The sequence below is a fragment of the Vulpes lagopus genome, chromosome 1 (assembly GCF_018345385.1).
Source record: "Vulpes lagopus strain Blue_001 chromosome 1, ASM1834538v1, whole genome shotgun sequence".
Lineage (NCBI taxonomy): Eukaryota > Metazoa > Chordata > Mammalia > Carnivora > Canidae > Vulpes > Vulpes lagopus.
This window is the reverse complement of record NC_054824.1, coordinates 70,598,251-70,613,164: the sequence shown is the minus strand read 5'-3', so window position 1 is coordinate 70,613,164 and position 14,914 is coordinate 70,598,251. Positions and strand designations below refer to the sequence as shown.

At 42.2% G+C, this 14,914-nt stretch overlaps 1 protein-coding gene, 1 long non-coding RNA gene, 1 other non-coding gene and 1 pseudogene across 5 annotated transcripts in view; 3 read left to right on the top strand and 1 right to left on the bottom strand.

Annotated features, from left to right (window-relative positions):
• LOC121486869 (HLA class II histocompatibility antigen, DP beta 1 chain) overlaps positions 1 to 14,914 on the top strand; it is a 40,293-nt gene that overhangs the window by 458 nt on the left and 24,921 nt on the right. Inside the window, 1 exon segment of the mRNA XM_041748249.1 lies at positions 604 to 747. Within this exon segment, the coding sequence (XP_041604183.1) occupies positions 604 to 747 (144 nt within the window).
• Positions 982 to 14,828, top strand: LOC121498471. 3 transcript variants are annotated; one of them, XR_005989794.1, is made up of 4 exons: positions 2,564 to 3,804; positions 10,994 to 11,202; positions 12,455 to 12,573; positions 14,184 to 14,828. It is a non-coding gene; the product is annotated as an uncharacterized LOC121498471 (long non-coding RNA). The 3 variants fall into 3 exon arrangements; XR_005989793.1 differs by lacking the exons at positions 2,564 to 3,804; positions 10,994 to 11,202 and adding an exon at positions 982 to 1,375; XR_005989792.1 differs by lacking the exons at positions 2,564 to 3,804; positions 10,994 to 11,202 and adding an exon at positions 984 to 1,386.
• LOC121475392 lies at positions 3,088 to 3,216 on the top strand. The gene has a single exon (XR_005983745.1).
• Positions 6,005 to 6,651, bottom strand: LOC121498462 (annotated as a pseudogene).

Sequence of the window (14,914 nt, the reverse complement as noted above, 5' to 3'; positions counted from 1 at the left end):
TTTTGGCTCAGATTAGGATCTAACCACCCCCTTCAAGAGCTCCCACCTCAGAGGGGTCTCTGCTTCTCCCTCTTCCTCTGGCCCTCTGCTCTGTTTTCTCTGTCTCTCAAATGAATAAACTCTTCTTTTTTTTTTTAAAGTTCAAAATAGCCAAGTCAAAACCAATGAATCACTATTTTGTAAAAACTTATTGTACACATACCAAAAATAGTCTGCAAACCGGGAGCTGTCAAACCAGAGCACAGAATGAGACTCAGGGGTATACTGTTATAAAATAGCTTATGCCGTGAGAAAGCGGTGACTGTTTTTCACAGATTGGCTACAATATAATTTTCAGTGGTTTCTTCATATCAACCATGGGAAACAGTCAAATGTTGCTTATTTCCAAGAGCAAGCAAGAAATGATCTTGGCCAAGATAGCCTTGCAAATGCAAAATAGGCTAAATTAAGCTTTGTTTGCATGATCAAACTGGCTAGTTTGCTTATAATTTTCAAAGCTGGTCTCCTTCGGTTTTGATTGTAACAGACCCAATCTCTCAGTCAATGCAAGACACCCAGCCAAAGTTCCACGAATACAAAGCAGCGCTATCTGGGCGGCACTAGGACCCCAGGGGCGCCCCGCCGGCGGGTGGTGGCGCCCGTTCGACGTTCGCCGAGAGCCGGGAGCCAGGGGCGGGCGAGGCGGTAGGAGAGGCCGACGGAGGCGGCCGTCCCGATCCGCCCCCGGGGCCGCGAGGAGGTGCTCAGGTGTGCGGGGAATGGGGTCCGGCAACCCCGGCTCGGTCGCCGCTCCCCGCGGCGCACGTTCCCGTTGCGGCGACGCTGAGGGCCGCGGCCGTCTCCCGGGGCGCGGCGCGCGGTGGACAGGCACGTCGTAACCGCGAGAGGAGAGCGCGCGCTCCCGCGGGGACAGCGCAGAACACGCGGGGCACTGAGCTGGGGCGGGGGGGCCTAGGACCTGTCGGAGCGAGTCCCCGGGCGGACGCGAACGGAGGGGCGGGGCGAGGGCGGGGCGAGGGCGGGGCTCGTCGGCGCGGCCGCGTGGGGCGGGGCTTCGGCGGGGCTTGAGGGGCGGGGCGAGCGAGGGCAAGACCGGAAGGGGCGGGACCGAGGGGCCGCGCGGTCTGGGCTGGCCTCTGGAGGCTGGCAGGTGCTGACGGGCCCATGGCGACAGCGTTGTGGGAAGAAACGCCGGTGGGGAAGGCGGATCTGAGATATTCGAGGGACCCCAGGTTACCCTAAAGCATCTGGAGCCGACGAGAAGGCGCTGGTTTCCGAGGGGGGAATCCTGGGAGACGAGAGCAAAGGAGTGAATCGCAGGAACCCGGACAGCTGTGTTGTTTAACCCAGAACAGCCTGCCAAGGAAACCAGAAGGTGAAGGGCAGGTACTAGGAGAAGCGCCCCGAGAAGTGTTCCAGAAGCTGAGGTTGAGAGGGTGACCTAAGCCAACGGTGGCAATGACTTAACAAGATGAAGGAAAGGCAGGTTGAACTGTGTGTTTGGAAATCAGGGAGACGGGGAGGCTGGCTGGCTGCAGGATGGGGAGCAGGAGAGTACCAAGGGGGGCTGAGAAGTAAGGGCGGTGAGGAGGAGTGTGAAGCCTAAGCCCCTGGGGGCTGGGATGGCATTTTACCTTGATTTCCCTTCGCTGGTCCAGAGTAGTGTTTGAGCTAAATGGCATTTTCTTGAAGGTGATTAGCTTCCGGATAGCAGAGTGCTGGATGCCAGCCTGAGGAGTGTGGATTTATCTTCTAGGCCAATGAGTCCCAAGTCCTGCTCACCGGAATCTCCTAGAAACCTTGCCTGAAGCACAGATTCCCCAAATCACTGCCCAGAGATTCAGATTCAGTGGGTGGCGATTGCTGGAAATCTGTTTTCTTTTTTTTTTTTTTTTTTTGAAATCTGTTTTCTTAATGAGTTCCCAACTGATTCCCATGTAGCCAGGTAACACCTGGCAGATCCTGAAGATTTCTTTTTTTCAGTTTTATTGAGGTGTAATTGACAAATAGGAATTATAAATATATTAATTATATATGTTTAAGGTGTTCAACTTGATGTTTTGATATATGTCTACATCGTGAAATGATTACACAATCGAGCTAATTAACATACCCATCATCTCAGACAGTAGCCAGTGTCTGTCTCTGTGTGTGTGTGTGTGTGTGTGTGTGTGTTGACAACACTCGAGGTCTACCCTGAACACATTTCAAGTATGCAGTACAGTATTGTTAACCATATCACCACGCTCTACGGTAAGATCTCCAGAACTAAATCATCTCGGATAATTGAAAATTTCTACCTTTTGACCAATTGCTCCCCATTTCCACCTCCCTCTAACCCCGAGTTACCACCATTCTGCTCTCTGCTTCTAGGAGTTTAACTATCTTAGATTCCACATGTGAGTAAGATCATGCAGTATTTGGCTTTCTGTGTCTGCCTTCTTTTACTTAGCATAATGTTAGCTATATAGCTAACATATGTATTATGTATAATAACATAATATTTTAATATACAATATATATTCATATGTATATACAATGGATGTATACTTAGAAGTGGGATTGCTGGATCATATGGTAGTTCTATTTTTAATTTTTTGAGAACTCTCCACAGTGTTTTCCATAATGGTTGTACCAATTTACATTCCCTCTACCAGTGTACAAGGATTGCCTCTTCTCCACATCCTTAGCAACACTTACCTTTTGTATTTTGATAATAGCCATTCTAACACATGTGAGATGCTGTCTCGCTTCGTATGTCGAGCTTTTCCCATTTTTCTTCTAAATTTTATGGTTTCAAGTCTTACATTTAAGTCTTTAATCCATTTTGAGTTGATTTTTGTATATGGTACGAGACAAGGGTCTAGTTTCATTCTTCTGCATACAGATATCCAATTTTCCGAAAAATATTGAAGAGACTCTCCCTTCCCCATTGGGTATTTTTGAAACTCTTGTTGAAGACTAATTCACCATCAATGCACTGATTTATTTCTGGGCCCTCTATTCTGTTCCATTCACCTAATATGTCTGTTTTTATACCAGTAGCATACTGTTTTGATAACTGTGGTGCATTTTGAAGTTAGGTGGGGCCTCTCTCCCATGGGGCTAAGAGGTCCCTATTCTCCTTAGCCAGGGATGGAGGCCAAGATCAGCCTTTGAGGATCATTGTCAGGGCTGCCACAAGCTGGCAGCCTTGTTTTCCTGCCTCAGACATCTGTAGTTGCTGGGAGCCCCTGCTTGATCTATATCAAGCATGCTAGCCCCACAGCCAGACAAGGGTCTGAACTGGCAGCATGGAGCCTCTGGCTCTCCTTACATAGTGCCAGGCTCTCATGAGCTGATCCTGGCCTGTGTTGCCCCAAAAGTAACTTGGCCCCTGCCTAATCTATAGGCAACACCTAACACACCTAAACAGGTAGTCATCTACCTCAAAGATGCCTGTGAAGGAGTGGGGCCTCTCACCTCCTGCTTTCCTACTAAACAACTTCTTTGGTCCCAGGGGATTCACTGGGAGAGGAGAGGGTTCCAAAAGTGGGGGACTTCTGTTGTAAAAGAGGCTTCTGAGGCCACCTCGCTCAGGGAGGGTCACCATTTTTCCCTGTGTGGATTAGCTTGGGTATTACCAGACCACTCCATCCACCCACTCAGAGTTGTGTCTCCTGCAGAGAGTCCCATACAGCATTGTGAGGCACGGGATGGTGAGGAAGAGTCATGAGTGGGTGCTGGAGAAGGAGCACCACAGACATCAGGACAAAGAATCAGACCTGACACTCACTACATCAGCCCCAAGTGCAAGTCCCGTTTGTAAGCAGTTTATTGTATCCAATTGGACAGTTTGGGCTCCCCACACTTGCCATGTGAAGTTTTCTGTGTTGAAGTACTTTCATCAGCTGACAAAATAACGTTTTAGAAAAGTTTTAAAGTTCTAACAGTTTTTCTTCACTAATAAAAATTCTGAAAGCGGGATGCCTGGGTGGCTCAGTGGTTGAGCATCTGCCTTCCGCTGGGGTCGTGATCCCGGGGTCCTGGGATTGAGTTCCACATCAGGCTCCCTGCATGGAGCCTGTTTATTCCTCTGCCTGTGTCTCTGCCTCTCTTTCTGTGTCTCTCATGAATAAATACATAATTTTTTTTAAATTCTGAAAGCATCTTTTTTTTTTGTCCTAAAATCCATAATCCACTTTCTGTGGGGAAAAAAAAAAATAGGAAGATTGTTTTGGCTATTTGGATGTTCTGTGCCTCATGTAATTAAGATTATTTTTTTTATTATCTGTAAAGAATACCATTGGGATTTTTATTTGAATTGCACTGAATCTGTAAATCACCTTGGGTGGTCTGGACATTTTAACAGTATTCTCCCAATCCATGAACATTGAAGTCTTTTCATTTATCTGCATCTGCTTTGGTTTCCTTCATCAATGTTTTACAATTTTCAGTGGCCAAGTTTTTCATCTCTTTGATTAAGTTTATTACTAAGTATTTTAGTCTTTTTGTTGCTATGTGATTAAGATTGTTTCCTTAATTTTCTTTTCAGATAATTCATTGTTAGTGTACAGAAACATCACTGATTTTCATATGTTGATTTTGTTTCCTACAACTTTACTGGATTCATTTATTAGTTCTAATAGTTTTGTTGTTGTTGAGTCTTTTGAATTTTCTAAATATATGATCATGTCATCTGAAAACAGAGATAAATTTATATCTTCCTTTCTGTTTTGAATGCCTTTCATTTCTTTTTCTTGTCTAATTGCCCTGGCTAGGATTTCCAGTACTATGTTGAGTAGAAGTGGAGAGAGTGGGTATCCTTGCCTTATATCAGATCTTAGAAGAAAAGCTTTCAAGTTTTCATCATTGATTATGATGTTAGCTGTGGGGGCTTTTAATATATGGTCTTTATTGTGTTGAGGTAAGTTCCTCTACATCTATTGTGCTTATAGTGTTTATCCCAAATGGATGTTGTCAAATGCTTTTTCTGTGTCTGTTCATCTGTCATGAGATGATTATGTTTATCTTTCATTCTGTTAATATGGTGTATCACATTGATTTGCCATTATTGAACCATCTTTAATCCCACAGATAAATCCCACTTGGTCATGGTGTATAATCCTTTTAATGTGCTGTTGAATTGGTTTGCTAATATTCTATTGAGTATTTTAACATCTGTGTTCATCAGGGATATTGGTCTGTGGTTTTCTTTTCTCATGTTGTCTTTGTCTAGCTTTGGTATTAGGGTGGTGGTGGGCTCATAAATGGTTTGAAAGTGTTCCTTCCTTTTTTTGGAAGAGTTTTAGGATGATTGATACTAATTTTCTTTGAACGTTTGATAGAATTCACCCATGAAGCCATCTGGTCCTGGGCTTTTCTTCTTTGGGAGGTTTTTAATTACTCCTTCAATTTTCTTATTTGTTATTGGTCTGTTCAGGCTTTCCATTTCTTCTCAATTCCTCTTGTTATATGTTTCTTTTTTTTTTCCAATTGTTATATGTTTCTAAGAGCTTCTCCATTTCTTCCAGGTTATCTAATTTGTTAGCATATCATTGTTCATAAAGTTCCCTATGGTTGGGACACCTGGGTGGCTCAGCAGTTGAGCATCTATGCCTTTGGCTCAGGTCGTGAACCCATGGTTGCGGGATCAAGTCCCACATCGGGCTCCCCACATGGAGCCTGCTTCTCCCTCTGCCTCTGTCTCTGCCTCTCTCTCTGTCTCTCATAATTAATTAATTAATTAATTAATTGGTTAATAAAATTCCCTATGGTCTTGTTTATTTCCGTGGCATCCATTTAATGTCTGCTCTTTTGTTTCTGATTTATTTCAGTCTTCTCTCTTTTTTGTCTTATTAAGGGTTTATCAATTTTTTTATTCTATCCTCTATTTTATTTATTTTTGCTGTATTATTTCTTTCTATCTTCTAACTTGCAGTTTGGTTTGTTCTTTTTCTAGTTCCTTAAGGTGTAAAGTTTGATTGTTTATTTGAGACCTTCTTTTTTTTTTTGCTAAAAACTTCCCTCTTAGTATTACTTTTGCTGCATCCCATAAGTTTTAGTGTGTTGTGTTCTCTTTTTTCTTTTTCTTTTTTTTTTTTTTTTTCCACTGAAAGTTTTATGCCTTTTGGATAGAAATGGGAATTTATTTGCCAGGAAGGATGATCCCATCACACTTCTACTGCAACCAGCACATGGCATCTCTTTGCTGATTCTGTGTTTGGCCCCAATGCAGCCTGTCCTGTGCTTCTTGTCTGCAGTGCTGAAACCTGGCCTACACAGAAGTCCAGGCCATAGATACCAATGCATGGGTCATATTTAATCCCCAGATCAGTGTGCTCCTGGATCCCCAAACCAAAGTTTCCAGTATCAGAGAGGTTATTTTTCCTTAACTCATACTCTAGCACATTTAGACCTTTCTCCAAGATTTCTTCTGCCTTGGACCTAAGGACTGTGCAGTGGACAGCAATCTTTTCATTTCTCCCAATACCAGGGAATCGCACTATGTATCTAGATTTGGAGAACACAGAGTTGACCTGTGAGCTACTCCAGCACCTTGGCTGCCTGGGTCAGTCTCTCTCCACTCTCCCCCACACAGATGTTGAGTCAGAACTTGTAGATGTGAAGTTCCCACATGGGGTTCTCCTTTCTACCTTAATCCTGTGCCATGGTGGAGAACAGCATATATTGTGTTTTCATTTGCCTTTTCTGAAGATACTTTTAAAAATCCCTTTTGACCACTGGTTGTTGAAGAGTGTGGTCTTTAGTTTCCATGTATTTGCGAATTTTCCCATTTTCTCATTGCTTTTGGGTTTGTTTCATTCCATCATGATTGCAAAAGATACTTGGTATGATTTTGATCTTCTTTTTTTTTTTAATTTTTATTTATTTATGATAGTCACAGAGAGAGAGAGAGAGGCAGAGACACAGGCAGAGGGAGAAGCAGGCTCCATGCACCGGGAGCCTGATGTGGGATTCGATCCCGGGTCTCCAGGATCGCGCCCTGGGCCAAAGGCAAGCGCCAACCACTGCGCCACCCAGGGATCCCCTGATTTTGATCTTCTTAACTTTGTTAAAACTTGTTTTTTGACCCAACATGTGTTTAATCCTGGAGAATGTTCTGTGTATGCTTGAGAAGAATATGTATTCTTATGCTGTTGGATAGAAAGTACTATGTGTGTCTTTTAAGTCCATTTATTCTATAGTGTTTAACTCCACTGTTTTTTGATTTTCTGTCTGGAAATTCCACTTGAAAGTGTGTTGAAGTCTCCTACTATTATTGTATTGCCATCAAGTTCTCCTTTCAGACCTGCCAATATTTGCTCTTTATACTTAGGTGCCCTGATGTTGGATGCATTTATATTCACAATTGTTATATCTTCCTATTGAATTGACCCATTTATCTTAATGTAATGACCTTCTTTGTTTCTAAAGACAGGTGTTTTTTTTTTATTATTATTTATTTATGATAGTCACAGAGAGAGAGAGAGAGGCAGAGACACAGGCAGAGGGAGAAGCAGGCTCCATGCACTGGGAGCCTGATGTGGGATTCGATCCCGGGTCTCCAGGATCGCGCCCTGGGCCAAAGGCAGGCGCCAAACCGCTGCGCCACCCAGGGATCCCTAAAGACAGGTTTTAATTAAGGTCTATTTTGTGTGATATAATCATAGCTACCCTTACTTTCTTTTGGTTACTATTTGCTTGAGTATCTTTTTTTTTCATTCCTTCATTTCAGCTTCTGTGTATCTTTAAACCTAAAGGAAGTTTCTTGTAAACTGCATGTAGTCGGATCTTGGGTTTTTTTAATCCACTTAGTCACTCTTTGTCTTTTGATTGGGGGGTTAAACCATTTACATTTACAGTAATTATTGATTGAGAAGGATTAAGTGTTACCATTTTGTTCATTGCTTTCTGTTTGTCCCAATTTTAGTATATGTGCTGCTGAAACAAGCACACTTTGTTTGTCTTATAGTTCTTTGTCCCTCTTTTTCTCTACCTTCCTTTGTGTTTATCTTTTTTTGTATTGATAGGCTTTAGTTATTTCCTTTTTCTTTTGTGTAGCTTCTATACGTATTTTCTTTGTAGTTATAATGGGGCTTATATAAAATATTTTCTAGTTATAACACTCTGTTTTAAGCTGATAACAACTTAATATCACTGCATACAAGAACTCTACACTTTTACCTCTCCTGCCCCCACATTATATGTTATTGATATCACAGTTTATATGTATTTATATTGTGTATCCATTAATATGATTTTAATTATAGTTATTTTAATGCTTTTGTGTTTTAACTTTTACACCAGAATTAAAAATGATTTTCTTGGGCAGCCCTGGTGGCACAGCAGTTTAGCACCACCTGCAACCCAGGATGTGATCCTGGAGACCCGGGATCAAGTCCCACGTCAGGCTTCCTGCATGGAGCCTGCTTCTCCCTCTGCCTGTGTCTCTGCCTCTCTCTCTCTCTCTCTCTCTCTCTGTGTCTCTCATGAATAAATAAATAAAATCTTAAAAAAATATATTTTCTCATCACTGTTACAGTGATATAGCATTCCATATTTGTCTATATTTTCACCTTTACCAATATGTTTCATACTTTCTTAAGTTATCATTTTTCTATAGCATTCTTTCATTTCACTTCCCTCTAACATTTTTTATAAGGCAAGTCTTAGTGGTGATGGACTTCCTCAGCATTTGTTTGTCTGAGAAAGTCTTTATCTTCCCTTCTTTTTCGAAGGACAGTTATGCTGGATAAAGCATTCTTAGTTGGCAGGGTTTTTTTCTTTCAGCACTTTAAATATATCATCATCCCACTCTTTTTGGCCTGCCATGTTTCTGCTGAAAAATCTACTGGTAGTTTTATTGGTGTTTCTCAGTATGTGAAAGTTGCCTTTTTCCTGCTGCTTTCAAAATTCTCTTTGTCTTTGACTTTGATAATTTAATGTGCCTCAGTGTGCGTTTCTTTGGGTTCATCTTCTTTAATATTCTTTAGGCATCTTGGATCTGGATGCCTATTTCCTTCCCCAGTTTTAGGAAGTTTCCAATATTATTTCTTTGAATAAGCATTCTGCCCCTTTGTCTATCTTCCTCCTCTAAGACTCCCATAATGTGTATATTGGGCCATTTGATGATGTCTCGAATCCCTTAAGCTATCTTTATTCATTCTTTTTTCTTTTGGCTTCTCTGGATGATTTCCAGTGACTTGTTTTCTTTTTTCTTTTTTTTTTTTTTCTCTGACTTGTTTTCAGTTTCACTGATCCTTTCTTCTACTTGCTCTAGTCTGCTGTTGAACACCTCTGTTGAATTTTTCAGTTCAGTTATTGGGTTTTCAACTCTATGATTTCTGTTTGATACTTTTAAATTTTTCTCTTTGTTGAAATTTTCACTTTCTTCATGCTTTGCTCTCCTAACCTCAGTGAGCATCTTAATGACCATTATTCTGAATTCTCTGTGGAGTGAATCACATATCTCCATTTCATTAGGATTGATTTCAAGATATTTATATTGTTCATTTGTTTGGAATATATTTCCTTGTTTCTTCATTTTCTTTGACTCTGTTGATGCCTGTGCTTTAGAAAAAATAGCCACCTCTCCTAGTCTTCATAGACTGGCTTCATACAAGAGATGACCCTTGCCAGTCATCCCAACCAAAGATTAGGAGGGTCTTTCAAATCTTTTTTTTAAAAGATTTTATTTATTTATTCATGAGAGACACAGAGAGAGAGAGAGGCAGGACACAGGCAGAGGGAGAAACAGGCTCCACACAGGGAGCCCAACATGGGACTTGATCCTGGGTCTCCAGGATCACGCCCTAGGCTGAAGGTGGCACTAAACTGCTGAGCCACCGGGACTTCCCGGGTCTTTCAAATCTTAATGTGTGTTTCCGAACCACTGTCTGTGTTCTTAGCAGCCACCAGGAATCTAGAGTGTGACAAGTCCTATTAGTGCTCCAAGACAGGTGAGGTAGAAGCCAATTCCCTGAGTAGTAGCTAGAAAAGTTGGGTGCTGCATGAGTGATCCAAGGAACACTCTTTCCTCAGGGATATTCTGGGAGTTAGAATTTATCACTCATTCTGCACTAGGCCAAGAAGAAGAGCTGTGACAAATGTCTGTATTCTTGTTCAGACCACATACTTTTAAACCATTGCTTTGCTCTCTGTAGCCCCCAGTGGCCTAGTGAATGTCAAGCCCTGTCAGCTCTCAGAGACTGGTGAGTTGGAAGAGAGTCTTTCCAGTAGCATCTGGAAAAGTTGCAAGGCTAGATATATATTCCAACTCCTTCCAGGAAGAAGTTGGAGGCTTGATTTTACTTCTGGAACAAGCCAGGGGGAAGAGCTGCAGAAAGAGCCCACATCCTCATTCAAGCTTTCAGGAGACTAGTGATTACCTGCTTTATCAGCTCCCAGAAACAAGTAAGTTAGAGGCTAGACCTTTGGGCATTAGTGAGAAAAGTCAGGATGCTAGATGTGCAGTCTAATTCCTTCCAGGGAGATGTTGGATGCTGCGCTTTATCACTCAACTGAACCAGGGAAGAAGGAGTCATAGGAGGAGCCCATAAACCTATTCAAAACCACCATTTGTTCTCTGTAGTCCCGAGGAGACTAGACCACCTGTATCTACTAGCCTAATTACATCATTTATATTTTAAACAGCTAGAAATCAACTCTATAATGAAAATGTCTAAGAAACAATAATCTCATGTGCCATTAGCTTTTCTCTTTAAAATTTTTTTTTAAGATTTTATTTATTGATTTCATGAGAGACACAGAGAGAGGCAGAGATATAGGCAGAGGGAGAAACAGGCTCCCTGCAGGGAACCTAATGCAGGACTCTATCCTAGAACCCCAGGATTATAACCTGAGCCAAAGGCAGATGCTCAACCACTGAGCCACCCAGGTGCCCTCTCTTTACAATTCTTAGTCAAGCCTAAAGTGAACATCTCCCCTTTGAAGAATGGACCTCTATAGCACCTGAGCCTTCTTGTCTACCATGTGACAAATTTCTATCCAGGCTACATTCAACCCCACTGGTTCCTGAATGGACAGCAGGAAAACAGCTAGAGTTATGTCCACCAACCTGATCCTAATAAAGACTGGATCTTCCAGATCCTGGTGATACTGTCAATGACCCTTCACCAGAGAGATGGCTACACTTGCCAAGTAGAGCACCCCAGCCTGGATGGTCCTGTCACTGTGGAGTGGAGTGAGTTACTCCCTGAGGTAGGCCCTAAATTCTGAAAAACGGAATATTCTAGTTCCGTGATCTACTCATTTTGTCACATGTCTATACGTGGGGGTCATACCTATCTCCATCTTTTTCCTAGAGAAGTCCCTGAGAATAGTTTAGAGCTGGGGCAGCAGAGACTTGCCCACCCTGTCCTAGGAAATACTAATGATTCATAGATCTCTGCCCATGTCAGAAAACCTAGGAAATTCAAACACCTTCCTGAATTATCCTCACATGTGAGAACTGTTAAATGCCTTCAGCCTTTTAGCTTATGTGAGTTATTTTGAGAGGCAGCTACCAGAATCAGCATGTGTGTGTCCTTTTGGAAGTCACAGCCTAATTTTCAGAACTTGGGGTTCCTTTCTAAATTTCCTCCTTCAGTTTTATATCTCTCACAGACCTCATATTGGTATTCTATATTAAGCCCCAGAATCTCAGTACGTGAGGGGTGGTGCAGCAGGTAGAGGTGAAAATGACCCCTGGTCTGTGTTTCCCTGAGATACACTGATTCTGCTCAGAGAAATACTGGCTACTCTCAGGCTTTGTGCTGGGGCTCATCTTCCTTGTAGTGAGCATCTGAGTGCATACTAGGAGCAAGAGAGGTTAGAAAACCTGAGAGATGGCTGAGGTTTGCTTTCCCCTGACTTACTCATCCATCTTCAATGATAAAGAACTGATACAGAAAAACAATACCAGAGAATCCTGGAGTTCACTGAAATCAGATTGTTGGGAAGCAAAAATGGCTTGTAGGAAGAGAGAAATCCCTGGCTGGAATTTTATCCCAACCAGATGTATGGAGTCTCCAAATACTCCGGTCATGTCTGAGTTCATTTAGTAATGAATTAGTCTTCAGCCAGCCCCTGCCTTACTTCCCATGGCAATGGAGATGAGATGGGAAAGTTTATCTAATTGTCTAAGATTCTGTTAATAGGTGAATACATTCCCTTTTCTCCTTTCATTATTCTGTGATGAAGATCTTGAAAACCAGGTAATACTCCTGCTTCTTTTTCTTGGGAGTGGGTTGCAGAAAGTCCTTTCATTGCATCCTGACTCTGAGACGCCTACTGGGAAGAAGCATACAAGTGTGGAAATGAGCATTACTTTGCTCCATTGATGAAGGAAGCCCAGAGAAACTCTTATTTTTCATCAGGCTAAGACTCAATCTCTCACGAAATTTCTCTTTCCTGAGATTTAGAGTAAGAAATGTCAACAACCTGAGATAACTTTTCCTTTTACCTCCGCTAGGGTTCCTGATCTGACCCAAAGACCTGCATGTGACCTGGAACAAGCATTTTTCTCTTTCCTCAGTCCCAGAGGCTGGTTCCGGAAAAGACCTCAGCCTCCCAAGAGCCTGTTACTGCCAAGTAATTGCTCTGATACTAGTTTCTATAGTTGTTCTCTTTGATTCCATGCACACTTTCTCTCGGGGCTTCTATCCAAGTTCCTTTAGGGTAGTTCCATGAGTAATAAAAAGCCAATGTTAAAGCATATTCTCTTAAGAATATGCACCAAGTCATCTCTACCACTGCCTTTGTGTGAGGATTTTGGTAAACAATAGGAGTTCATGAAGAAGTTCATTGTTGTGTATACACAGGCAAGAAAGAAAATGTGAAAAGGGGATATTCTAACTGTTGGGAAGGGTGGCAAATTGGACATGGACCTCCTCTGAATTCACACTCTATCTTTGGACTGCCCCATATTTGTATTTGATACTTTCATTCCTGGAGGCCTGGGACCATTCTTAGTTATTCAAGGATGAGCAGATGGTGAATACAGCACTAACTCAACATACATGAAGACTGTTTTACCATTACCATTAAGAAATCAAATTAAGGGGTGCCTGGGTGGCTGAGTTGGTTGAGCATCTGACTCTTGATTTCCTCTCAGGTCATGCTCTGAGGGTCCCGGAATGGAGCCCCGTATCAGGTTCTACACTCAGCAGGGGGCAGGGAAGTTTGGCTTCTCTGCTTCTCTCTATCTCTCTCTCCTGCCCCTTCCCCCTCTAAAATAAATAAATAAATCTTTTTAAAAAATCAAATTAAGATCAGAATTTAAAATTGGAAATATAATGTAATAAACCTAAACCCTTTTCTTTGATACCATGATAGTCTTTGACCAAACAAGGCTTAGCCTTTTTTTTTTTTTTAATATTTTATTTATTTATTCATGAGAGACAGGCAGAGACATAGGCAGAGGGAGAAGCAGTCTCCCTGCAGGAAGCCTGATGTGGGACTCGATTCCAGGATCCCAGGATCACAACCTGAGCCAAAGGCAGATGCTCAACCACTGAGCCACCCAGGCGCTCGCAGGCTTAGCCTTTTTAATGCAACAATTTATAGAAGATGTGTCATCAGACCACCAGGCTTCCTGTCGTAGTAATTCACTTAGTGTTAAAATGCTCAAAGAAATAGATGCGGTTCTCTTTTTTCAACATACGTCTGCTTTTACAATCCAAAATGATTACAGGTTTTCTGTTTCATATGAAATTTTCCTGAAAGCCGAGCCAGATTCTAAGTAGTTCTTTTTGCATAAAGCATGGAGTATGACCTCCTGAGGCATATACTGGGGACTCAGAAGATCTCTGACACACCCAGGTGATGCCTCCTCTCTCCCTGCCTCCTCACAAGCAGCTCTTGCCTCTTGTTTGCCCCTGGGCCCCCCTGCTCCATCAGTTCCCACTGCTTGCTCCTCTCACGCTGCTCCCCTCCCATCATGCCCTGCGTGGGACCAGCTTCCCCCATTTCCAAGAGAGGTTGAGGCTGAAGATGCAAAAGTGGGTGTTACTGACACAGGAGTTAGCATAGCTGGGGTCTGCAGAAAGGTTGGGGTGATTAAGTGGGAGCCCAGGAAGAAAAGCCCTGAGCATGGCAGACCAACCATAACTCCCATAACTCATTATGTATGTGCATTGTTTTGTTTAATTCTAATTACTCAGGGATAAGGACATGGTTTTTTCTTTACTTATCTGTTCCAGGTGCATCTGTAGTGGCCACTGTGAGCCAGACAGTGAGGAGAAAATGAGGCAGAGCAGGGCAGGGAGGAGCTCTGAATCCAGGAATCATTTCCCTATCTGGTGAAGGGAGAAGAGGTGGAAGTGAAACCGCTCAACAGGGCTCACCCAACCAGAAAACATCAGAAGGGACATCTCAGTGTCTGGGAAACAAGCTAGAACCAACATAGCTGAGAAAGCCCCAACCTATGCAGGGTTCAGGGGTAAGAGGAAGAAAATAAAAATGGAGACATGATAATCACCTTCCTTTCAATGGAGTTGATAGGAAATACATCTTTGAAATTGATCAAATTAAAACTATTTTTAATTTGTAAGTAACTTGTGAATGGATAATTTTCTTCATGATTTCATGTTGATTTTTTGTATCAATAGAATAATCCACTTGATTGTTATTAAATAATGTTATATTTTACCCTTTTGTTCTTTTGATAATTTTGGAGGAATCTGATAATAATTTGATGTTTCCAGACATATAATCAGAATGCAAAAAATATTATTTCACTTCTAAATATTATTCCTTTTTATTTCTTTTTTTCTGTTTTAAATTTTTTTTTAAAGATTTTATTTATTTATTTCTGAGAATACACAGAGAGGAGAGAGAGAAGCAGAGACACAGGCAGAGGGAGAAGCAGGCGCCATGCAAGGAGCCTGACATGGGACTTGATCCCGGGTGTCCAGGATCAGGCCCTGGGCCA